This window comes from Centruroides vittatus, unplaced genomic scaffold, assembly GCF_030686945.1.
Source record: "Centruroides vittatus isolate TY-2023 unplaced genomic scaffold, ASM3068694v2 contig_564, whole genome shotgun sequence".
In the NCBI taxonomy this organism is placed as follows: Eukaryota; Metazoa; Arthropoda; class Arachnida; order Scorpiones; family Buthidae; genus Centruroides; species Centruroides vittatus.
Window position 1 is genome coordinate 2,286,990 of NW_027122335.1, and position 26,990 is coordinate 2,313,979.

Consider the following 26,990-nt stretch of genomic DNA (forward strand, 5'->3'; position numbering starts at 1 on the left):
AATAGTTTAACGCTTCGATCACTGAACAGAAAAATACATTTTCTATTAGCGTAGTTTTAGGAAATTTTTGTGACTAATACAGAAGTATTATAAGTGTAATAAGGTTTCATGTTTCTATAAATCGAAACAACCGATGACACCAGTGGCCGAATGAATAAAACCACTGAACACTGTTAGTTAGTCGTGGGTTCGCGCCTCGTGAAAGGACTGGCCACGTGTTTTCAGAGTTTTCTTTGTGGTCCTATCATCTAAATAGGGTCCAGTTTCCCATAGAAGACTTCCCGAGAGGCATTCTTCCTTTGGTAGATCGCCCACGTTTCGTATTGCCGCATACGAATAAAACCAAACTTACAAAACTGTATTGTTGTGAAAAATGCTGTAAAAGTTAGTTTGCCGCTCTTGGAGACACGGGATAGAGTTCAGGCTGTGAAGAACTCCAGGAATATTTCATGGGCGATCTGTGGTCTTCCTTCCTTTACCACGCATAGTCTCCGCCATTTTAGGTCCGGCTGGACCTATGATGGGTATGATTAAAAAGCCTTCTTAGTGCCAACAGGAGGAGACAGAAAGTGAAAACAAAAATCGTGTTTTGAAATTTATTCACAATAATGATGTTAAACTGAGATAAGAACTGTCCTTTCAATAGATTACATATAATTGTTACCCTCTTTGAAATGGATTGTTGAAAAATAGACAAAAGTAACTTTATAAGTGGATGTAAAGTTCATTATTATTATTATTTTTTTTTTTCAAAAAAATAATAGCTTATGTAACTTTATTATGAGATTATTAATAAATCCTGAAATGTTTGTTACTATTATGTAAAATAATAATCACTGTATTAATTGTCCTATTTTTAATCAATATGTACTTTATCTTATCCTATAACTTTATATTTTCAAAGGATATCATAATGCTTGGAAGGGTTTAGATAGTTATATAGGAATGTGCATTAACTATTAGCCCATATGGACATTTTCAATTATTAAAAAGTGGAATATAAAAATATTGATATGAAGGTATCTTTAAATTTTACTTTTTTCATAAGGATAACCTGAACTTTTAATTCTGTTTAGTGGAAAAAAAATGAATGAAAATTTGTTTTCTGAAATACATAGAATAAGTTGTGATAATTATATCTAACTGTTATTAAAACACATTTTAAATAATTCTTTATCAAGCATAAATTTAACAAAAATCGGATTTAGATTTACATTTGTCCACTATAATTCTGTGCTATTCTTGATAGAAACATTAAACTTTTTATATATGGTATGATATATTGAATAATCTATCAATATTAACACACAAAATCAATCAGTTATTATTGGTATGAAAAACTTCACTTTTTCCTGGATAAAAAAAAATATTGCTTTTTTAATATATCCATAAAATTATTTGCTAATATTGGTTTGAAATAGAAACCTAAAAATAGTTGATATTTAAAAATAAAATAGAATACACAATAATTTCAATTATTGTGTGTACTATTCACTCTTAAATTCAATAAAGTTACTTGATTCTTATACTTAGGGCTGTTTTAATGCTTAATTGTTATCTAAGCTATAAGAAAAAAACATTTGTATACGTCAATAAAACATATACCCAAATAATAAAATCTAAGAATTTAATTTATTTCTTTTTTTTAAATATTAAAATTATCCACATTGAAGGTAAGACAATAAATAGTCACATAAAAATGATTTTAATAATTATTTATTGATTAACAGTTAATTTTAAAACAATTACAATATTTAATTAAAATTTACATAAAAATAGTAAAGATAACTCTATCTAAATGAGTTAACTTAGAATCTAAGTAATATTTTTTTGAAATATATAAATCTCATTTAAACATTAAAATTTATTAACAATAAACTGTAATATAAATAAAAACAATAAACAATTAAATTATTTGTTTTTGTATCTACAAACAACTGAACAAAATGCTAAAAATTAATAAATTATAAATAAAAGAAAATGTTTCAAGTTTCTTTTTCAGAAACTTTACAAACATTTTTATGCTTAGGCCAATCTTTTACTTGACATTCTCTATAAAAATAAAATTAAACATTAAAATTATACATTTTATGATAACTAAGTTAATAATTATTATTTGTTTCAGGTTATTTACCTTCTACAATACCACTGAGTACCACAACGTAAACATCGTTTTTTAGCAGTATTACTACATGTTGCACATTTTGAAGAACTGGACTGCAGACTTTCCATAATATCCAAATCATACAGTTCTAACAACCTTAACAACAAAGAAAATAATTTTTTGTCTTTTAATAGATATTTTTTATGATGAAGAGATATATTCAAATTTATATCTGTATAATAAATATTTTAGCTTAACAATAAAGTAATTTTAACAAATTTTTTTTTGTGCATTAAGTAAATAAAATCTTCATTTATATCCAGTAACAATATAAAAAATTTATTAACAATGAACAGTAACTAAAAAAGAAATTTTATTTTTTTAGTTTAAATTTGCATGAAAATAAAAAATATGATCTTTAAGAAATCTTTTAATATCAATTTTCTAACATAACTGTTGAAAAACCAAATGATAATTCATTAAAAATTTTTCTAGACTGAAAATAAAATAGTAAATTACTATTGTTATTATTACTTTGTTAAACATAAAATTTCTTAAAATTAGTATTTTACAAAAATACTAATGCAGTAACAAATTATTAAAACATGATTTTTATTTGTTGCATAATTTAAAATTAAAAGTAACTTAGTGTATTGCATAAATATAGAGATACTTGATTCAGTAACTTCTAAAATCAATTTTTTAAATAGTATTTTCTAGTTTGTTGGAAACAAATGTTATAACAAGTCATTTATAATATTTTTTCATACCTTCTACAATACCACTGAGTACAATGATTTAAAAAACTTTACAAATTAAAAAATGCATAGAAAGACAAAAATGTCTTCACTCTTGCCATGTCCAATCATTGAGAACAATAATCTTCCACTAGAGACAACCTTTCTTTAGAGGCTACACTTCTGCGAAAACATGCAAAATCAGTCTAAAAGTTCTCCAGTGACAAGCCCAGAAAATAAAAGAAAGGTCATCTTTGCAGTGGAAGATTGTCATTCCTGATGATTGAACATGGCAAGAGTGAAGACATTTTAGTCTTTCTATGTATTATTACTAATGTGTAAATATGTCAGCCAGTTTTTAAAAAGAAATATTGTATTTTTAATTTATGATTTTATTCTTTAATGTTACTCTGGATAACCCAATTTAGATATTCTGGTGAAAAGTATTTATTTTATAAGTAAATATTTTATTTTGAACTATGAGAACAATGCCAATCCATCACTGGATTTCCACAATCTTCAATTTAGACTGATTTGGAGTAACTTCTGAAAAGACTCAAGTTCTTTTTATACACAATCTATTCTATTCTATTAAACAGTTGTTGATGCTAATAATAATAATTTAAAAATTAATATTAAAAAATTTACAGTTTTAAATGATTTAGTGTTTTACATTTTATCACTATTCAAGTAATTTGTAAGTATTTAGAATTATGTTTTCAAATTAAAAATATATTATATTTGACATAAATAGATAATTAATATTTCATTAAACAAAAAATTTAAATTTATAAAAACATACACCTTTTAGCTACATCCATCATCTCTTTTTGCGCAGGATTAAAAAACTTCACAGCTTGAATATTGGCAATATTTTTCCATTTTTCTTTTCCTTTATTAAGCAATGATTCTCGTATTTCTGATATCTAAAGAGAATATTTAACAGCAAATTATTTAACTTTTAAGAAAATGTTAAATTATTTAAAATTTCAGAATGAAATGTTGAGGAAAAAAATGAAATTTGATACCTTTAAGAAAACTCAGTTCAAAAATTCAAAGGAATCAAAGTAAACTAAAATATGCATTTAATGTTGTACTTTTTGTATGTAGTACAATATTTAATATATTTCAATACAATATATACTTTTTAAAATAAAGGAAATAAGAAAACTTTTGTTATTAATTTTCCAAACTAAAAAAGATTATACTTCAGCTAAATTGAATGGAAATTAGATAATGATAAATCTCACAAATTAAAAACTGAAAAAATGTAATCATCACAAGATACAAATGAGAAAGATAATCATAAACATGATGATAGAAAATAAATGCTATAAAATAGATTTGTCCTTTATAATTATCAAAATTCTATCAATTCAGCTAATTCAACCTAAATAATTGTCAATACCATATATTCCGGCATATAAGATGACCGGGCATATGAGACAACCCCCAACTTTTACAGTTAAAATATGGAGTTTGGGATATACTCACCCTACAAGACGACACCCGGTGTATAAGATGACCCCCGACTTTTGAAAAGATTTTCCTGGGTTAAAAAGTCGTCTCATACGCCGGAATATATGGTAATCATAACAGAAAAACAATTACAGTGAAATGTTGGTATAACAAAATTTATTGGTTGTAGTGAAATTTCATTTATATTGAAATAATCAAAATGTCAGAAGGCTAGAAAAGTTATTTAAAAATTTTTGGACTGATAAAATATTGAAGTCCCAAGACAAGAAACACAAGCTCAACTTGCAACATTGTTTTCCATATTTAACATGGACAACAGAAGAGGTGAATCAAAGGAGGATCAATGTTTAATTTAAAGAATTCTCCACTCAAATCTTCATATTTTTTTCTCTATCACTTTCATTCCATAAAATCACTTTCGGTTCCAGATCATCTTGCCAAACAGTTAGTAGTAACACTATCTGTTTGGATCTCTGAAGAAACACATCTCCACAAAGAGATATTCATTAGCTAATGAAGCAGCCAATGTACTTTTCCACAAACAGGATCTGAAATTCTAGACAAAATATAAATTGCCTCACAACATTGTGATAAATACCTCAATACAAATAGTGTATATACATATCACTGAAATAAAGTTTTGAAGTAGTCCTCAATCAGAACTTACTTTTTGAACATGTCAAGTATAATCATTTCAAAAGTAACTGAGTAACTGTACTTGTATAATTCAAGTAACAAATTCAATAGTAACTGAGTAACTGTAAGTTATAGAAATAAATATCTTAACCAACAGTTATAGGTATTAATTATATTAAAACAAAAAGGTTTATAAATTTATAAAATAATTTTTTTGTTAATTTTGTAATTTTTTTTTAAAAGTTTTGCATCATTTTCATTAACTTTGGAATATATTTATAATTTCTTATTTTTATTTTATTCCATGATTAATTATATTCAAAAAATTTTGATTTAATTCAAATTTTTATTTTAAAAAATTTCAAATAAATCATTCTATTTAATAGAATAACAGAAATAAAAATAGAGAATTAAAAAAACTATCTATTTTAGTTCTGTTATTTCACTATCGAGGTTACATTTTAATGACAGGATGAAAAGTAATCTGAAATTTTTACTAAAACATTCAAGAACAATGTAACTAATAAAAACAGGAATCAATTTAAAAAAATTTAGTCTTATTTTTACTACATAAATTGCTACTATATATTAAAAAAATGTAAACATCAATAAATGTAATAAAGATCAAAAAGTGGAAATTTCAACACCTAAAAATTAACACCAAAATTACAAAAATAACAACTAAAAATTTTAAAAGTTTATTTTAAATTACTAACTTGTTCTATTATTACTTCAGATTTTCCTTGTGGCGGATCCGATATAGAAAGATAATATAAGTATCTCTGTAATTGTTCTAAAACTGGAATCTGATCGATGATAATATCATTCAAATAATTTTGTAGCTAAAAATATAAAAAAGCAAGCATTCCTTTTACAGGTTCATTAGAAAAAAATTTTTAAATTAAACATAAAAATTTTTTATCCATTATAAATTATACAAGTAACTGCAGAAAATAGATTTTCTTACTTTTAAAATTTTGTTTTTTCTGTAGTTATTAATTATATATTTTCTCTTGCAATCATCATCAAGTAATAAATGAAATAAACTAATCCAAATCTAAAAAAATTTAACAAAATAGATATATAATAGATAATATTATGAATTAATTTGCATAAAAATTATATAAAGTCTAATGAATTGGATCAGGTTATAAGAAGAATGATTAAGCTTGAAAATACACAATTAAACTTATGTATCTTGCAACAATAATTAAATTAATTTATAATTATTAATAAGCAATTTAGAAGATTCTGAAAGATGATCCAGAATGATACTTAAATCTAATCTTCTCTATTGCATGCAGATTTCAGCTGGACTTTCTGATTCCAAACAAAAAATACATTACAACAAAAAATTCATAATTAGTAAAAATTACAAATTACAATTATTCCAAAATCTCTTAAAACACTTAACTTGATTAGAAAAAAGTATCTAGCTAAAGAAAAACCCTTAATCAACACAAATTGCTTACAATTCAATAGCTACACACAACAACAGAAGTGAAGGCTAGCTTGCTGCATCAGTTTGGCAATGTTCTTTTATATGTTTGCTGATTTACATACAATATATGCTTATAAGAAATACGGTTTTGCTTAAATTATGCCTCTAACAATATGATTAGAAAATTCTATATAATTGTCTACTTATATTTATAAATGTGACTACAATATTATTTTGTGAGAAGAAATTCCATTCATTATTCAAATCTTACTATGAAATTATGCATGAAGCTCTAGTTGAAAAGTTTTGAGATAGCAGTTGAGATTTAACATATCTTAACCCAAAAACCAAGATTTAACATATCTTAACCCAAAAACCGAAAATAAATAAAGTAGCATTAAATATAACTATAAATAAAAAATTCTGTCTTGCTACCTTACATCTTGTCAAATTCCTGTATTTCATAAATTAGGCTGCAGTTTGAAAAAATTGTAAACCTATAAATTTCCACTGTTGTCCGTCTGTCTCTGTCCTTTAATTTTGAGAATGGTGTTAGATGGATGAAAGTCCCAGATATGGAAAGCTTAGGAGGTCCCAATTATCTATATACAAACTTCTGGTCTAGACTGGAAATCACGCAATTTCAATTCAAAAAGTTCCTATGAATGGAGTTCCATAGATCAGTGTTCTGCAACCAGTGTGCCATCACAAGGTGAAAGGTGTGACCTGAACTTTTACATATTCTTTTAATTTCAAATTTCATTTATATATTTTTATCACAGTTGCTGTGTTTCTTATGATTGTATTTTATTTTCTGATGAAGCACTGATGAAATAAGATGATGTTTGTTTATTCTTTATTACAAGCTATGCATTTTTATGTATTCTAAGAAATTAAATGTAAAATAAATTTGCTCACAGCATGATATTCTTGAAGAACTATCACTTTTGCACACAGCATTAAACAATGGGCAGATAATAAACAAACAAAAAAAAAATGATTGAAAAATTGTAAAACAAGCATTTCAATTTATACCTAGTCCATAATGAATTTTTTAGATAATACTGTCAGTAGCAGTGCATCAAAATTTATTCTGAGATTTCTGATCTAGATATGGGAGTCCACTCTTAACTGTCTGTCTCTGAGCCTGCTAACTTGAGGTTGTGCCATTGGCCTTGTCCTCCCATTTATAAGGAAAAGACAGTCTTTCTGCAGAGAAGTTAAAATGATGTTTGTTATATTTTGCTAATGCTATTTGTGTTTTTCTTCTTTTGAAATTGTTCTAGTTCTGTATGTTTCCCATTGTATAACTTCAAATAAATATGTCAATGCTGGAATGAAATTTGTTGATTGCTTTAAATGTGTTTTGCATTCAGCTGTTCAGCATTGAATTTAATCTGCTGTTGTATTCTTTTGTGTTATTACATTTTTATGATAAACAGAAGATTTTAAAAACTAAAATATAAGAAAGAAAAATGACATATTACAAGACATATATAATACTACAGATATTTTTATATCTGTAGTATTATATATACCGTATTTACTCGAATATAAGACAACCTTGCATATAGGACAAGCTGTGACTTTAAAGATCAAAATAAAGAAAATTAGATTTATTAATACAATTCTAATTTTATTTCATTTAATAACAAATAAAATATCAAATGCACATAGATGCACACATTGTCCCGCAAAAATTACTGGCATTTTAACACGTTGACTGCCATGTGACTTTTTAGGATTCTGTTGTAAAACGCCAACTTAATTTAATTATATTATATTATTAAAAACTCTAATCAGAGTATATAGTAATAATCAAATAGCATATAGAATGTGTTTTTCTTAAAATAAAGGTATTACGAATTATCTCGTAGTTGGCTTATGTAACAGAAAGCTCTTCGCTAAAGCCAAACTACGAGTTAATTCGTGCACAGACACGATTCGTCCTGTCACTTCGCTACAGCCAATCAGAGATGTGCGTCTAAATTCATTAGTAATAAATCGGATATAGAGGCGAGCACATCACATTTACGTCTTTTTTGAGAGTGTTATTTTTTATTTATTTTTATAATCAAATTATAAATATCCCAAAATGGATAAAAAAAGACCACTGACTAAAAAACAACTTGATTACTACACTAATCTAAGTGATTCAGAATCTGACAAAATTTTTGGTGAGGATGGGGGAGTTTATTTGGCAGCGAAATGGTCCTGTTACTGTATGTAAATGGAAAGACAAACGAGAAGTCCTTACCATTTCAAACATGCACGTTGTTGAAATGGTAGAGGTGTTCAATCGCAATGGAAAATGTTCGATGAAACCGAATATAATTCGAGATTATAATCATGGAATGTCTGGCATTGACGATCAGATCAAATGCTATCGTACTACACAGCTCTAAGAAAGACTATTAGATGGCCCAAAAAGGTTGCATTACATATTATAGAAATATATATACATAATGCGCACAAACTCTTTCAAAAAGCAACTTCTTCTAAAATAAAACTTATGCTTCTCTATAAGCTAACTTATGCTTCTCTTTTTCTCTAAAATAAAAGTTATGCTTCTCATTATGATGAATGCTTCTCTAAACTAAAAGTTTAGAGAAGCATTCATCAAAGCGTTGATTGGAAAAGAGATTCAACCAGTTTCAAAAAAAATTAAATTTCAGAAGCTTCACTATTTACAGAGTATCCCATCTACTCAGAAAAAACAACATCCGATAAAGCCATGTCGAATTTGTACCAAAGCTAAAAAACGCTGAGAAACGCGTTATTTCTGTCCAATCTGTCTTGAGAAGCCAGCCCTTTGCGTAGAAGATTGTTTTAAAAATTATCACAAACAATAAAAATATCGTTTTGCTTTTGATTTTGAATAAACATTTTATAATATTTTCTGTTTGTTTAAATTTATATTTCTGTTTTATAAATTATCACAAACAATAAAAATATTGTTTTGCTTTCGATTTTGAATAAACTTTTTATGATTATATTTTCTGTTCATTAATTAATAAATGTTCTGTTCATGTAAGCCAAACTTGATTTTTTGTTCTTGCCCCTGAAGCTATCTATTCATATTTACACTGATATACTACGAATTACATCGTAGCTGCACAAATATGGCAAGGAAACAAACTACGATATAACTCGTAGGTGGCGTCCTAGGCAGAAACGGTAACTACGAGTCATCTCGTAGATGGCAGTCAACGTGTTAAACCAAGAAAAAATCTTGTAAAATTGACAACATAATTTGTTCACATAAAGCTGGACAATCAGGAATCTTTTTTGCCAATTCTTAACAGTCAAATTCACTCTTTGTCAATTACATTTGAGAGTTTCTTCCAGTTTCTGATTTCCAAATAATCATCTGTTTTCACGTGGGAATGAATTAAAACTTATATCGGGCTCCTGTGTAATTTTGGAATTCAATTCAAAAGCTTTGCTTTTCCCGTTGCTATTCATCTTTACTCCTGACAATATACAAGAACGATTCAAACAACCCAGATAATACTTTTGTTTTTAAACACCAGAGGGTGAGAATACAGTAAAAAATGCAAATACACAGTTACAAAAATGAAAAGAATCCTTCACTCGTGCATATAGGATGACCTAGGTTTTTGAAGCGGTGAAAAATGGATAAAAATTTTGTCTTATATGCGAGTAAATATGGTAACTTGTCTTTTTCATTTATTTAAAATAGAATGTTTAATACTTTAATTTGAAACAGGCTGTGTAGTAGAGTTGGTTCAAGAAAATGGATATTAAGGCAAATTTAGTGATTCCAAATCTTGTATGCAAAATTAAAAAATTATACATATGTACAATAAAACCTGTCCAAAATGGAACCTGAATAAAATAAAACCTGTCTAAACATAAAAAATTCTTCAAAATAAAACAATTTTCTATGTTAAATAAACCCTTTAAAACGGAAACCTGCCAAACTGAAAAATATATTTGGTAATGTGCAATTCCAGTTTATACAGGTTTTACTGTATATATTTATTTATTACCTGTCCTTCTGTTTTGGTCAGTTTTAATCTTTCTTCAGCATCTACTTCTATCCATTTACCTTCAAAATATTTTTTGCATTTTTCATTAGAATGAAACTGAAGCCATGGTTTCATTTCAAGAATCGTGATTAGAAATATAGGAAAATCATGAGTACTTAATAATCGATGCAGAGCACTTATTGGTAACCTAAAATTTAAATCATAAAATTATTTTAAAATTTTATTTTTACTAAATTATTAGATAACAAAATTATATCAGTAATAACTAGCAATGTACTAAATAATAACAAATGTTTTCGACAATCTTTAAATCATCATCATCAGGTTAAAATAGCAGTAGAGCATTTTGTTTAAAGTGACATTCTAATTTTTATATATATGTTTGACTGCCATTTTAACCTGATGATGACAATTTAAAAATTATAGAAGACGTTTGTTGAGCTGCAATTTGAAAAAATTGTAGATCTATAAATTCCCACCGTCATTCATCTATCTTTCATTAATCTCAAGAATGGAGTTAGATACATGAGAGCTGAGACCAGATATGGAAATCTTAGGGGCAGGAGGCCCTGATTAACTATATATGAACTTCTGATGAAAACCAAAAGTCATGTTATTTCAATTCAAAACTTTTCCTCTGAAAGCAGTTAATAGATGACCAGCATGACTCCATTGCTAACAGAAAAGTATGATGTACAGGGATAAGTCACTACAGTACTAATTTGAAATGGAGAACATAATATTATATTTTAAATTAAATAAATCAATAATTGCAACCCGGCATTGTGATGATGTCATTATTATTTGGTAAATTTCTGGATATTACTAGTATCATTTCATTACTTATAATTAAATCCAGTTTTTTTAGTAGTGAATAGTTATTGTTAAATTATTAAATTAAGTATTTCAATATACTAAGAAATAAAAATGTAGAAATATGAAAGATAACAACACTTTTTATGTATGTTAATTATTTGAAATAAACAGATACATATCCTAAATAATTACAGATGATGTCCTTTTTGATAACATACAATAACTTAGATAGTCTACTCTTGGTCTCAATTTAAGTTATCACAACAGAGTCTATGGATATCTTCTTGTTGAGGATAATGTTGTTGCTATTGTATTGCTCCTGGTTTCCATAGAGATTTAGTGTTAATGACTTTTTTAACTACATGTGCATGGTGTTCTGTTATTTCATCAATAAACAAGGTATAGAAACTACAGAACACCATGTAATTTTGTCATTCACTCTACTTTATTTAGAATAATGTTAAAAACATCAATCATTATCCATTTTTGAAAATGAAGTGATTAATTGATCATTTTATTTGAAATGGTGTTTAGAATATAGCAATTGAGAAACAAAATATGAAAACCAATCTAATATATTGTTTTACTTTCCACATGCAAATATATCTTGGAATTAAATTACCTGATTTAAGAATAAGTTTAAAAAGCTATGAAATTAAATATATTCATGGTTATTAAAATAATAAAATTAGAATTTAAATGACTTATGTAATTCTTCTTAAGAAAAAATATTAATTGCAACAAAGCTGAACTGTTATACCTAAGAAAGAATTTATTAATTAGAGTATAATTACAATTAGTTATATGTAAGAACTAGGGTTTCTCAAATGGTATCCTGGTTGTTTTTTAACCCGGGAAATCCCACAAATGTCTTAAAAGTTCACTTTTTTCTTATTTCATGTTAAGGTTGAGAAAATTTTAAAATAGAAAGTATAATTAACTCATAAACTGTCAGAATACATTTGTGTTTATTAATTTTAAACCTACTTATTAGTTTTTTTTAATTTTTCCTCGTTATGGCATGTCACAGATTGTCAATAATCAATATGTAGCCTATTTGTGAGAGGACTCTGAAAATTCTTTACTTGTCAGAACCTGTAATATCTGAAATAAATGTGCTTATGCTGTCTTAATTTTTAACCATGCCAAGTAGAGCTTCAATAACTGCATAATGCCAGGTTGTGCAAATTGAGCAAGGATGCAAACGAGTAGGAAGTCTGTAAGTATGAAATTTTTCTTCTTAAACCTGATTATTAAAACCAAACAAACTTTCGAATTATCAGACTGTAAGCTCGATGCCGCTATTAAAGCAGGCACAGTCGAGGAAGACAAATCAAGAATACTAGAAAGCAAAAGAAGTACTACAATCTCGAAAACGAACTAGAAATCTTCCAGGCTACATGTGAAAAACATATAACATCTGTCTTCTCTTAAATGCATTAAACACAATTCTACTCACATCAATTGAATCAGAAAGGGCATTCTCAGTACCAGGATTTTTCATTACTAAAATAAGAATCAGATTGAGTGATCAAAATATTGACCATCTTTGCTTTATAAAATCTTATTATAAAAATTTACAATATTGTTTTGTATTATGTTTTATTTAAATATTGAAAATTACCTTCTAACTTAGAAGTTTGATCTAAGTTCATTTTATTCTTTAAATTTTCAACTCAATTCAAAGGCATTTTTGTTGTTGTTGTATGCAGTTTCCAGCAAACTTTAATAAAACTTTTCTATTTGTGAAAATTTCTACATAATTCAAAGGTAATTTTTAATATATATCTTACACAGCATTATTAATATGATTTTGGAGGTTGCAGAACATATTAAATTACTTTAAAAAATGAAAAATAATTATATCATTTGATTTCAAGATATTTGTACCTCATATATCTTAAAAAATAATTAATTCTATCCCAGGATTTCCCAAGATCCCAGGAAACAGTTCACTTTTATCCCAGGACAAGCAAAAGACTGGAAAATGAAAAAACCTAGTAAGAACATAGTTATGTTATTAGGGTTAACATGAAGATACTAAGAAATCATAACCATAAGTTTCAGAATTTTTTCAGAAATTTTTAAATAAAGTAAGGAAAGAAAATTTAGAGTTTTAGTAAAGGATGAAAAATGCAGAAAAGTTATATTACTTGCAATCTTGCATAATAATTTTTAATCCAAAAATTATTTAGATGATTACAATAAATTTCTTATAAAGTAGGATAATTAAATTGTTTATTTAAAATATAATATAATACAGAAATTACTTTTGAGGTAATGTCAAATACATAATTATTATAATTTGGATGGTCAGAGGATAAAAAGGCATAAGTCAAAAAAATCAACTTTTGGAAAACTAAAAAAACTTTGTAGTTCATTTTTTAGGTTGTTATAATGTTGATTTTTGCTTATATAGATGAAAATAATGTAAATTAATTTGTCTAGGATGTTAGTGTGATAAAGATAAAAGTACATTATGTTTAGTGAAGACTTATAATTACAAAAAACTCAGAATCGATAAAAAGTGACTTATCTTTTTATCCTCTGAACATTGATTTTTCAATATTAGGTAACTATCCTAATATTGAAAAATTAGTCAAAAGAATTTGTATTAGAAGACTTCAAAAATAGAAGGCATTAAGATGCCTTCTATTTTTGAAATCTTCTGTAGCAATCCTAATGGCTTGAATTGTCCTCAATAATGCCAAAATGACATCTTTAGAAAAATGTTTCAATTTCAAAACAAAATAAATACCAAGTAACTGAGGTTTTGCATTACTTAAGGCAAATATATAAGTGAATACATTTTTCTTATAATTTATAAAAGCTTTGTTATGAATGAACCAAGCACATAAATACTATAGTACTTTTAAACTCAACTGTACCAAAAAAGTGATTTTTTAAAAAACTCTTCATGCTCCTGGGAGCTAAGGAGGCCTTTTAAATATAGATATAAATGTAAATGTATATGCAAAAAATATAAATGCAAACATTTCCATTTACATTTATATTTTTTGTACTCTTTTTAAAGTAACTTATAAAGTTATATTCACAATGTAAAGTTAGAGCTCTTTATGAACACTTGTCAGGTTTTGAGAATGCTGAATTATTGGAATGCATAAAATAAATACATCTTTTCATGATATTTCTTGTAAAGTTGACCACAGTGACTGTTTACAGAATGAAGAATAGAATGGGAAAGACATTCAAAGAAGAAAATCCAGCACAGGACTATCAGAAGAACATAAGATTGTTCCTATGACCATCATTAATAGATGAATAACTGTTGGGAAGTGGTCTTTTCGTAATATATCAGACCCCATCCTTCACCACCCAGCTGCCCGCTGTAGGCCTGGTCAAATTCATAATGGGCTTGTTAGAAAGAGTCTCTTAGTGCCCACAGGGTGAAAAGAGTTAAAAACACAAAAATGAATAACTGCAGCTAAAATCCAATCGGTTCTCATTAACCCATGTTTGAACAATTTTAAGGTTAATAAAAGCAACTGGAATTTTAAATAAGTTTTGATTTATTTTGCACTTCCACTTTCACATGACCTAAATTTTTTCTAAAGTACACAATAATCAATATCCCGTACAGAAAAATATGGTATATTAAAAATAATAAAAATTAATCCTTTTTCTAAAATAATTTATAAATCAAAATATATATTATTATACTAATAATAATTTACATGAATTTAAAATACTTCATAATGTATAATTAATTTTAAATATTCCATAATAAATATTCTAATACACTCAAATAATGTTAAAAATCAAATACTAACACAGAATAATGTTCTGTTAGAAAACCAACAACTGACAATATTTTCATGCTAATTTCAAAATTCAGCACATTTTCTTGTTTAATAAGTTCATCCATTCCAGATTTAGTTTCAGATTCAGTAAATGCTTCATCCTTATTATAACTGAAATCAAATGAAAAAACAAATCTTAAATAATTTATTACATTTACATAAAATTCATAGTTAACTAAATCATATTTCTTTTTCAAAAATATTATTAACTGACTTTTTAATATATTTAAAACAACTTGAGCATACAGTTAATTTTCAAAGTAATGCAATTGTTAATGGCCTACCTTCAAATCTTAGATGTGAAATAGATTCAAAATGTTTACCATCATGCAACAGATCTTCTTTAAAATAAATTATTATTATTATTATTATTATAATGTTGCAAATGTCATGCTCAGCTCATACTGGTGCCAAGTGCTATGCCAGACTAAAGTCAAAGCATAACTACCAAACAAGCATAACATTAAGTTGTGTTATTGTCAATGTCTGGAAACTTCCTAACAATGTGACATGTGTTCAAATATTACAACTTTCTGTAGTGCCATATATATGTTTTTATTAAGGTTTAATGTTTCTAGTCTTTTGTGCAATGTATGTGATATAACACCAGTAGAAGAGAAGACAACAGGCACAATAAATACCCTATCCAATCTCCACATGTGTTATTTCTTGAGTAAGTGGAATGTACTTGTTGATTTTTTCAGTGTGAGCATTTTTTATGTTATGAGTGTTTGGAACAAAGATGTCTATAAGTGATCTTACTGCATTTGTCAATGAGAGTGATGTCAGGTTTATTGCAATGAATTGTTTTATCTGTGATTATGGCTCTGTCATAGTATATTTTGTGTGTCATTTTCTAATACTGCCTGTGGAGTATATTTATAGTATGGTACCTGAATGTTTAATAATTTGTGTATGCAAGCTCTTGGTATCTGCTACTTGATTATACCTATGTAAATAGTCTGTTTGTGCTAAGAGCTTGCAACCAGAAAGTTATATGTTGTATTGTTTCTGGCATTTACTACGAGAGTCATTTGTGAGTGATGTATCCTTCAGGATGTGTTTTCCATAGTTTTTAGTGTTTATGACCTGATCTTGAATAGCAACCATAAAACCCTGTCTCTCCAAATAGGCAGCCCCTAGTCATCCAGTAGTTTGGATTCAGTTTTGTTAACATAATCGGCATCAGCATGTCTGCCATAAAATGCCTTTTGGGCCCATGACAGCCTACTAGTGTCTGTTTTTTGTGTGTTGAGCTATGTCCAGTACTCAGAATGTAAATTTAAAAGTGTGTGGTTACAGAATTATAGCTTTATGTAATCTTAATGTTTCTTGTTTTTTGTGGAAAACTCCCACAGAGTCTGATTTGTTTGTAGTGTAGTTGGTAGAAAATTAGTCAAGCCATGGTATCTTCTTTACAAGGAAGAGTTAGTCTTTCTACATATGATTTTGGGTGATATTGTTTATGCTTAGTAAGTGTTGTTCTTGTTTTCCTTTGGAGTTGCTCGAGATTTATGTGTATCCGGTGTATAACTCCAAAAAAATAGAGTATAGGAACAACATAGATATTAATAGCTTTAATAGTATGTTTTGTATTTAGGTGTGTTTTTAGTACTGCATATGTGTTCTGGTATTTGTGTGTTGACCTTTGTTTTATCTGTGCATGTTCTGTAAGTTTGGCCTGTTGGAATCCTAAATATTTGTAAAACTTTCCCTCTTCCATGAACTCAATAATTTCTCCACTTCTGAGTACAAAGTCTCCTTTCTTCAGAACTCCTTTTTCAATGTGTAATGTTTTGCATTTGTCTAGACCAAAATCCATTTGTATATTATTTGAGTATGTGTGTGTAGTTTGTAAGAGATGATAAAGCTGATTCTGTGTAAATGCATAAAGTTTGATATTGTCCATGTGCTGTACATGAGGTGTGGTAAGGTGAACAGTGTTGTTTTGTTTTGTTTGATATTGTAGCCATATTGTGTTTTGTTCAATGTGTTAGATAAAGAGTTAAGTGCAAGGCAGAACCAAAGAAGACTCAAGGAATCTCCTTGAAAAATTCCTTGCTTGATGTGTATTTGATTTGTTTATGGAGTTTAAGATGTAATGTTGTTCTCCAGTAGAGCATGAAAGAATCAAGGAAATTAATGAGTTGGGGATGGATTTTATAGATGCGAAGTGTGTGCACCAGCCAAGTGTGTGTGACACTGTCGAATGCTTTTCTATAATCAATGTATACAATGTGTACATTTCTGTGTTGATTATGAACTTGCTGTAGGATAACAGAGTCAATGATTAGTTATTCTTTGCAACCTTTGTGATGTCTACAGCAGCCTTTTTGTTGTTCTCTATGAATGTTGTTTTCATCAATATGATTGTATATTTTGTTTGCAATTCAAGAGTATTGGAAGACATGTAATTGGTATGTACTGTGCAAAGAGCTTTGGTGGTGATGTTTTTTTGGTTTTATGTAAGGTGATGCCCTGTGTGAGAAAAATTGGCATGTCTTGTGGATTGTTGATGATATGAGTTAAATGTTTAGCTAGTTCCTGGTGCAGGAATGTAAATTTTTTTGTAATGTGAATGTTGTCTACACAAGATGTTGTCCAGTTTTTTGCTTTCTGCATTGTGCAATGAATGTCTTGTGTATTTATTTCAAAGCAATGCATACTAGATGTGTCCTGCATGTCTTTTCCTCTTTGATCCAGTCTGCTTCAGCATTGTGCATGACAGCAGTAGACCAAAGAGAAGACCAATAATTTATGAGTTCTTCTTCAGCTGGCATGCCATTATGTTGGTAATCTGTAATGGATTTGGTAATAATTCACCTGTAGAAAAGATTTCCATTGTTTGTGAATAATTTATTTTGTATTGCTTGAGTTACCAGGCTTTGGCTGCAAGTTTTTGTTTCTGTGTGTCAATGTATTCTACAATGTGACATTGTGTTGTTTGTGCTTGGTGTGTATTTTAACTCTCTTGAAAATTTTTTAGTTGTTTCATTAATTTAGATGTTGTTTTGTTATTAGCACATTATTAATACATTAAAAGTTATTCATTTTGAACTGAGAGGAAGAAATATTTTATCATTATTTTATTTAAAAAGTCTAATCAACATTAACATTTCTTACCAGGAACATAACCACGTTAATTTACGAGCACAATAATCCAACAAATCAATCACCACAGATGAAATGCATTCTACAGCTTCTTCATAATATAAAAATGCTTCCAATAATGTTACTAAAGTAACTTCATGATATAGCTATAGAAATTTAATTTAAAATTTTTAAATATTAACAACACTAAAAATTTAAATTATACCAAATAAATCTGAATAATTTTAAAAATGTATATTGTATATCTGGTAAGTGTGTATGGTATAAGTTGCAATGTTAAATAAATTAAAAGTATGTAAATTAAAATAATACAAAATTATTTATTACTGATGATTATTATCTTACCGTTTTTAATTTTTACATATTTTTTAGCAGTATTTTTGATTAACTTATTTTTCAATTTTACTACTTTAATTGCATTTCTTAATACAGAACCTCTTGCATCATTATCTTTATTTCCCCACATACTGACTTATATTCTTATACAGAGCTGTGTGACAGCTTCCTAGCAGAAAAGAATATAGTAAACTCAAAGTTATGCAAACTTTGTCATACTGATGAAAGTAAATTCTTTCTTTTATGTGAAAGTCAGTATTTGTGAAAGCATTCTAGTCTTTTAAAAATTGTACTTTAAATTAAGTCATAAAGTTTGCACAAAACAAATGTTAATTAGAGTTCTTCAGAAAGAATAAGTATTTTAAATATATCATAACATTATTTAATATATTTCAAATAATAATAATAATGATTCAATGGTTCTTACCTATAATTTTTAATGATGTCCTGAAATTATTCCTATTTATTATTTCCACCCCCTAAAATCAATGCATTGGATTTTACTGTAATGATTTATTTCTGCTATATTCATATTAATTCTGAGATAATCCTGTTACAATTTTTCACTATTTGACATGATCATGTAAATTATCTTAGTGCATTTGCTACTATGCACTTTGCATACAAAAATAACCTTAATACAATACCAACAAAAATTTTAATTCAACACAGACAAATGTTTTCAACCTAGTGATAGGTTTGCATCAGGTCCATATCACTTTACATTCAATTTTTGGAATATAAATGAGAATCAATTGTAGAATGTTTGAATAATTGAATAATTTTCATAAATGAGAATGTTACAACATTTCAAAATTTGGAATAACTTTGATATTTAAAAGTGTACTCCACATTTTTAGTATAAACATTTACAATTTAAATCTATGTAATAAATAATATAAATTTAAATAAATGTTATAAATGATATAAAATTTTCCTTAATTAATAAAATCAATTTTCTTGGATTGTGTCCAGATAGTCATAAAATGATTGCCAAGTGCTTAAAATGTGTGTACCCTTCTTTGAAATTAATTCACTTTCAATGAATGAAATGAGCAATTATTTATTGTGACATTGTAACAATGCTGGACTACAATTTTTAATTTATTTAATTTAAAATATATGCTCTACACTTCTATTTAGTAATGGCTTTCCCCTGTACATTGTACTTTTCCTTTAACAATAGAGTCATGCTGGTCATCTAACACCTATCTGGGGAAAATTTTTGAATTGAAATAACATGACTTCTGGTTTGCATCAGAAGTTCATATATAGTTAATCAGGGTCTCTTGCCCTTAAGATTTCCATATCTGGTCTCAGATTTCATCTACCTAACTCCATTGTTAGATCCTTAAGATTAAGGAAAGACAACAAATGGGCAGATGACAGTGGGAATTTATAGGTCTACAATTTTGTCAAATTGCAGCCCAAAAAAAACAGTCTGAGAATTTGTTAGAATTTTTGTCTTGAGAGTCTTGTTTTTGGCTTAAGGGATAATGTTGGTGATTGTATTTAATGTGTAAGCAAAAATGAAAAAACACTAAAGATCACTGTAATTGGGCAAGCACCATCAGAGGGTCCCAGCATATGTAAAGCTGAGAGTATTTTTTGTAACATAATAGTAAGTTTTTGTAAAGAGATAAGACTGAATTTGTTTTTCATTTCTTTTGATAAAACAAGAAATTCAACATATTCAAAATAATTTTCAAAACAAAGAAAAAAATGGTGTAGCATTGTATATGCCACAAAGTATAATACACAGAAACCAAACTCTCCTCACATAACTGGAAATCACTACATCATCTGTAAAATCTGTAAAACCATAAAGTAGGTCATATATTAGGTTGTAAAGATAAAATTTACACATTATTATTATTTTATAGAAATGACTGGAAAAAAAATGCCAAGAATGTTCAATGTGGGTATATAAGTAAAGTAACCAAATGGTATTTCATCATATATTTCATTGGAAGTAGGCACATTAGTATTGTCAGGCAATATGAAACTTTCAAAAGAACATATTCGTCTATCACTTTAAAACTAGTCACAACACAACCAGTGCCATCTTTAGGGGAGGGCCTAGGGGCCCAAGGTCGTAGGGGCCCCTGAATCCAAAAGTAATAAAGTTTTGTAACTTTATTACTTTTGGATTCAAAGAAAACAAATAGGTTACTTGAAATGAAGAAACCATTAATAATACAATTGAAATTACTCCTCCAACACATAGTGTGAAGTGTTGAGTACAGGGTGAAAAATCTCACTGGCTAAAATAAAAGTCAACAGATTTTCTGGGATATGTTAAAAGGGTGATAGCATGATATCCATAACCGGTCTCGCCCGTGCTAGCTACACCAGCAACCCCTAGGTCTGTAATCTAGTATTGATTCTGTTTCTTCATCGGGGGCCCCCAACATTCTTCTGGCCCAGGACCCCTTACATTCTAAAGACAGCACTGAACACAACAAAGACTTGTGATCTCATCTGCAAAGCATTTGTTGAAGCATTCATAGATGAACAAAGGTCAACCATCTATTGCAAATATCAAAGAGCCAATAGTGCAGGAAAAAGCAATGATCTGTGTTTGTTTGGTACCATCATAATGGAGCTGTTTCCAACCAATACCATCATCATGAAAGAACTCTACTGTGAATAATTAGATCATTTGAACATCAAGATCAAAGAACTTCATCCAAAAATTGACCAAGTCTAATACCACCACAACAGCCAGCACATAGACCAAAGATGACTTTAGAGTCTAGGCTGGGAGGTTCTGCCTTATCTATCTTACAGCCCTGACTTGATGCCAATGACTACCAATCTATTTTGTGTCCTGCAGAACCTTATTGCCAATATACAGTTCAATGACAATACTCAATGCTCAAGACTTTCTCTTAAGCATAATGATTGGGATTTTTCTTATAAGATTGAAAGTTTGCAGCAAAAATAGCAAGATGTAATTGATATTGAAGAATGATTACCTAGCAGGCTGAATTGTAATTGTTGTTGAGTCAATTGTCAATAAAGTTTCTTTCAGAAATCTAAATTTCACCTTTACAACCAGATACATAACATTACATTATATTTTGAATAATTTAATTTATCTTCAAATATAGTAATTGTATTAAAGTATTTTTTCTTCGTGATAATTTAAATGTACAATACTTGATCTACCCAAAACACAAAAACAGACAAGTTTCTGGATTATTTAAAATTTTGTTTATCCAAAAGTTCCTTTGTCCCATCAAGTTTGGATAATCGAGTTTCCATTGTATTTATGTTATTAATCTATTTTTGCATAAGAGGCATAAATAAAAAAGTTGTAATATTAATTATTATAAAAACAAAATAATTTTACTTACAACAGTATATAAAAAAATATTTGATGTAGGCTCAAATCTATCTTTTATTAACTGGTAAAAAACTTTTTCTTTCCAAACTTCAACACATATTAATTCATGAATCAATACTGTTATCTGTAAGAAAATAATTAAAATTTTTAATAATGTTATCTATTTTGAATATCAACTAGCTTTAAAAGACTTAAATAAAACTCCAGGACAACAATTATAATTAAAATTCATAAATTCAGAAGCTTCCTCAGACTACATTATCCAATTCCAAGGTGTGAAAGAGGAGAAACTGAGAAGATACTTTTACTCTAATTTAGCATTTCTTTTGAACTTATGAATTTTAATTTAAAATATTTGTTTAAATTAAACTTCATACTTTAACTTAAAACAATTACATAAATTCTATAAATATGTATATATTATTTCTGAAGATAATAAATTTTAAAAATATATTAAAAAGTTTTTTATCATTCTAAATGAGTGGAGAGTTAAATTCAGAATTTTAAAATAGAATCATAGTTTAATTTAAAAACTCCAATTTGATGATAAATTACTATTAAAATATATTAACATGTATTTGTAATGTGTTATAAGATCTATTATTCTGTTTTTATGTATTTTTAATGCACTAATCAGAGGAGATAAGGAATAAATTTGTAATTGGAGAAAATATAGTTTGACTGAGCAAATTTAGAAGTTAAATATTGTAACAATGTAATCCCTAAATTTAACTTACAGTTTTATATTCTTAATATACAATTGTTACATGATACAATGTCTTAAAAATTTCATAAAAATAAAGTTACAAAAAAATATATCTGATTAAATGATTCTTTCAACAATTAATTTAATAGCTCTATGCTGTAAGGCAAAAATAAGAAATATCAAAACTCATTTTCAGCTCTTCGATGCAATAGTAATAAATGCATTGTGCTATGCCGCTCCAATCTGGAGTCTAAACAAATTCTATGATTTTGAAAGAATCCAAAATATATTCATTTGAAAAACATTTCAATTAGAATACAATACGCCAGGTAGTGCACTGAGCTTGGAACTTAAGAGATTCAAAATTAATACTATTCCGGTAAAAAGATATATTAATTGGCTTCAAAAAATATTTAATGCAGAAGATTTGTCATCTAAACTAATGTACTTATTATACAATAGATCTAGAAATATAAACATTCAACGAAATTGGATAACTCAATTATCAAAGATTTTCAATGCTTATGGATTTTTGATAGAACTAGTATTTGAGTATCTCAAAAATAATGACCAACAAATCAGTCAATTACTATATAAAGCCATGGAACATTCAATAAGCCAGAAAAATGAAGATATAAGAAAAAGAAGAAATAACTCACACTATAATATAATCCTTAACTACTCTTAAATCAACAACTATATGCTTTCAAATCTCCCATTTAATGTTAAAAAGTTTTTCATTCAGTTAAGACTTAATCAAAAAGGTCTAGTTATTATAAATAAATACATAGAATATAATCAATGTACCTGCTCCAAATATGGAAAAAATTATCAAAACTACACTTAATCTACGGATGTAACGAGAAGGAAGAACAAGATTTAAATATTATCAAGGATCAAAGTTATAACCAAAAGACAGAAACTGATATGTATAGAAAACTAGATAAAGTCAATAGTAATGACATTTATGGGCTGTATAATATTGTCAATAGGTTATTAAGGCAATGTGTTAATAGTTAATTAAGCCTTATGGCTAATTAATAAATTGAAAAGGTATACAATGTTAAAGGATACCTAAAATTGTAGATTATGTTATCCTAAAAAATGTATATTTAACCCCCTTTGTAACAGGCTAATGCCTACTATGCTAATAAACTTGATTGATTGATTGATTCTTTCAACATATTTCATATATTATTATTTGTACTATAAGTATTCATTTCTTCTATCAAGTATTTTATCAGAGATCTTGACTGAAGTGGTTCTTGTTGTAACAAAGCTTATTACTTACTTCAGTCATATCTATTGTGTGTTAAGAATATTAACTGTAAAACAAAATTTGAGAAACATCTTTCTAATATATATATAAGGCTACTGAAACTTTTTCAGTATTTTCTATTGTTTATTTAACTTACAATTGAGGAGTTCTATGGAATAAGGCATCTAAGATAAATTTTGATGTTTTCAGGAATTCTCAAAAAACTTTTTTCCATGAGGTTTATTATGAAGTGAGTAGAGTTTAAATGTCAAATTTGCTTGAGAGTAAAGTTCATATTAGAGTAAGGAGTATATATATGTTACAGTAAAAACCAGTTTTTAGTTAGAATGCATTTTAACTAGTTGAAACTAGTTAAAATGCATTCTAACTAAAAACTGGTTTTTACTATAACATATACATATCCATAAAACTCTATTTGATATGCATAATAAAACACTTAATTGAAAAAGATACCTAAGTGCCTTATTCCATAGAACTCCTCAATTCTGGATAGTTTGTTCTTCTGAAAAAAATTTAAAATAGAATGAATTATGTATTTTAACATATTCACTTTCAGTTGACATAATTCTCCATCTTGGACCTTTGCATGATGCTGAATTATGTTAACTGGCAGCAAACATGCTAAGAATAGAACAGTATATTTCTTCAAGACTAAAAGTCTACGTATTGAGAAAAAGTAATATACCTTATCATAGGAGATAAAGAATTCCTTAATGAATTCATCTTCTCTTGAAATAACATTTTTAACAGCTTGCATACTCAATTTGACTAGATGTTCATGTTGTTGCAACCACCTAGAAAATGTTAAATATTGAATTATCTTTTAAGATAAATGAACATAAATTAATTTTTACTTTATAGTAAATATTATTTTTGAAAGTTTTCTTAATTAAATAGGGATGATTGCATTGTTCCAAAGAAATAAACTTTGAATAAATAATAATAATAATGTAAATGTAAATAAAAAAGTATATATTTCAATAGATACAAATAATTATGTCTTCTATTTGATTATTTAATATATATTTTTATTGTTTATTCATTTATGGTATATTAATTATTGTTTCTTGCTTTTTATTTAAGAGTTTGTTATTGGGGAGGTTCTTTCTTGTTCCATTGGACATTATCTGTATTAATTTAAATAAATAAATAAATTTTAGAATGAACTAATATTTCTTTATATTATAAAGAGTTAACTTTTAAAAATATTTCATAAATATATCATAAATACATAAATAACCATGTACTTTTTTTTTTTTTTATAAATTTCACATTTGTCCAAGTCAATTAATTTAAAAAAAACAGCTTTCTTTTTATCACAAAATTTTCTTTTCACTCTTTCCACCTTGTAGACAGCGTCTAGTTTTATTTATTCATAGAAAAATAATTTCAAGACTGGCTTTGATTTTAATTCCTGTGCAAATAAAAACTGAATGTATTATTACTTTCATTTAAATGTGAATAACTGCATTTTAAGCTTTTCATATATAATAAATAAATAAATAAATATATATATAAGCACAGTAGCAACCTTAAAACCAAGACCAGAGTTCATTCATTTCTAAATGCCCACGAGGCTTCAGAGTTTAGACTGGATTAGAACCCCACTATATCTATTTCATAATGCAATTAAGAATTCAGTCGTCAAGCATTCTACTACCAGAGGGACGGTCCTGCATTCCCATGCCTCATCCGAGTTCCAGAAATACCATAATTTTTCTCACAAATAAAAACTGCATTTTTGGTAGTCTTAAAACAATATTTCAGCAACAACGTTTCCTTTGTAAAACTCTCAATTTCTAGAATACAAATACATTTTTGTTCTAGAAATCAATAAAAGGCAGGATTTGCATTGCTCTATAATAAAGTGTAAGTACTTCTACATTTTTGAAGACATAGAAATGCCCTTCTAGTTTTCAAAAGAATTTTGTATTTTTAAATGTATAAACTTTGTTCCTCAGAGCAAGGCATATGTCCTTCGTTTCAGACCATGTTGTCCCTCACTGTTACATATATGGTTGACAGGACTGTGTATGTGTTATAATAACCCAAATTTAGTCCATTACTCCATTCACAACAGAAATAATAAAATATATTCAATAAAAACAATCAGCAAAACATTTTCATGTTGTAAGTGCTCATAGTTGCCATAGTAACAAAAACAGTCTTCACCTGGTGGATCCTACAGACGCAACATCAAATGTCTGCAAAGATTTTATTCGAGCTTCCGCTTCTGGAGCCAATAAAAGGTCGGCCATTATAAAAATCACTTACAAAAACACAAATGATTATAAGCAATTTCAAATTTCCCGAAAATTAATACAGAAAATTGTCGCCAGAGTCGCTAGCAGCGTCGATAGGTGAATTTAAGGCCGATTATTTATTTATTTATTTATTTATTTTTCATACAGTATATATAGCAAATATTAAATATATTTTAATTATGACATAATAATTTTCGTCATAATTAAAATATATTTAATATTTATATATTAAATATATTTAATTATTATTATTATTATTAATTATTTATATTTAATATTTAATTATTAATTATTTATTATTAAATATATTATATATTAATATATATTAACGCGATATATATATATATCGCGTTAAAATTATATACAGTATTTATTCAGAAAAATATAAAAAGTAATAAATTATTACAGAAATTTAAATAATAAAGTGAATTTCACTTTAAAAAGTTGTATTGATTAAAAATAAAAGTATATCCGAAATTTAAAATATATTTGAAATATTTATCTTGATTTTTCAAGAATTATGCTTTAAATTGTGACTACATCTCAAAGTAATGTTGCCACCTTTACAAAATCGCTGACCCGGACGGGAGGTCAGGTTTATTCGAACAGAAGTTCCTGACGCATGCGCAATGTCATTTTACAATGCGAAGAATAACGTGCCTGTAACAAACACGCAAAAAAAAAAAAAAATGTCGAGAGACAGGTTGCACGTCAGCATAAACAGAGTAACATGGCGGAATGGCAGACGAGTTTCTTTTCTTTTTTTTTTAACTCTTTCCGCCCTGTGGGCACTAAGAGGGCCTCTTTTAGAAGGCCCATTATGGGTTCGGCCAGGCCCACAATGGGGCGACTGGGTGGTGAGGGACGGGGCCCGACATATCCGAACGGACCACCCCCC

At 27.5% G+C, this 26,990-nt stretch overlaps 2 protein-coding genes across 3 annotated transcripts in view; one reads left to right on the forward strand and one right to left on the reverse strand.

The window, feature by feature from the left end:
- LOC136978975 (forkhead box protein fkh-2-like) overlaps window positions 1-2,385 on the forward strand; it is a 33,732-nt gene extending 31,347 nt beyond the window's left edge. Inside the window, exon 2 of the mRNA XM_067274862.1 lies at window positions 2,126-2,385. The gene's annotated coding sequence lies outside the window, so the exon portion shown is untranslated. The remainder of the gene's footprint in view (window positions 1-2,125) is intronic.
- LOC136978973 (zinc finger MYND domain-containing protein 10-like) lies at window positions 1,938-26,188 on the reverse strand. Of its 2 annotated transcripts, none has more exons than XM_067274861.1 (11): window positions 26,001-26,188; window positions 24,514-24,622; window positions 21,854-21,967; window positions 18,171-18,304; window positions 15,018-15,158; window positions 10,411-10,597; window positions 5,924-6,013; window positions 5,688-5,798; window positions 3,646-3,767; window positions 2,135-2,260; window positions 1,938-2,052 (listed from the first exon to the last, which is right to left on the reverse strand). In XM_067274861.1, the coding sequence occupies exons 1-11, from the start codon at window positions 26,084-26,086 to the stop codon at window positions 1,986-1,988; spliced, it is 1,287 nt and encodes a 428-aa protein (XP_067130962.1). In that variant the 5' UTR covers window positions 26,087-26,188; the 3' UTR covers window positions 1,938-1,985. The 2 variants fall into 2 exon arrangements, with proteins under 2 accessions (XP_067130962.1, XP_067130961.1); XM_067274860.1 differs by having other exon boundaries at window positions 5,673-5,798.
- Window positions 26,189-26,990: the final 802 nt, after the last annotated feature.

Bases quoted from the DNA above. Each gene is read 5' to 3' on its own strand.
- LOC136978973 (XM_067274860.1), bottom strand. From the start codon at position 26,086: ATGGCCGACCTTTTATTGGCTCCAGAAGCGGAAGCTCGAATAAAATCT. The intron at 10,598-15,017 runs GTTAGTATTTGA...TTTAAATTTTAG, and splicing joins CTAACAGAACATTATTCTGT to GTTACCAATAAGTGCTCTGC. The intron at 2,053-2,134 runs GTAAATAACCTG...TTATTTTTATAG, and splicing joins ACTCAGTGGTATTGTAGAAG to AGAATGTCAAGTAAAAGATT.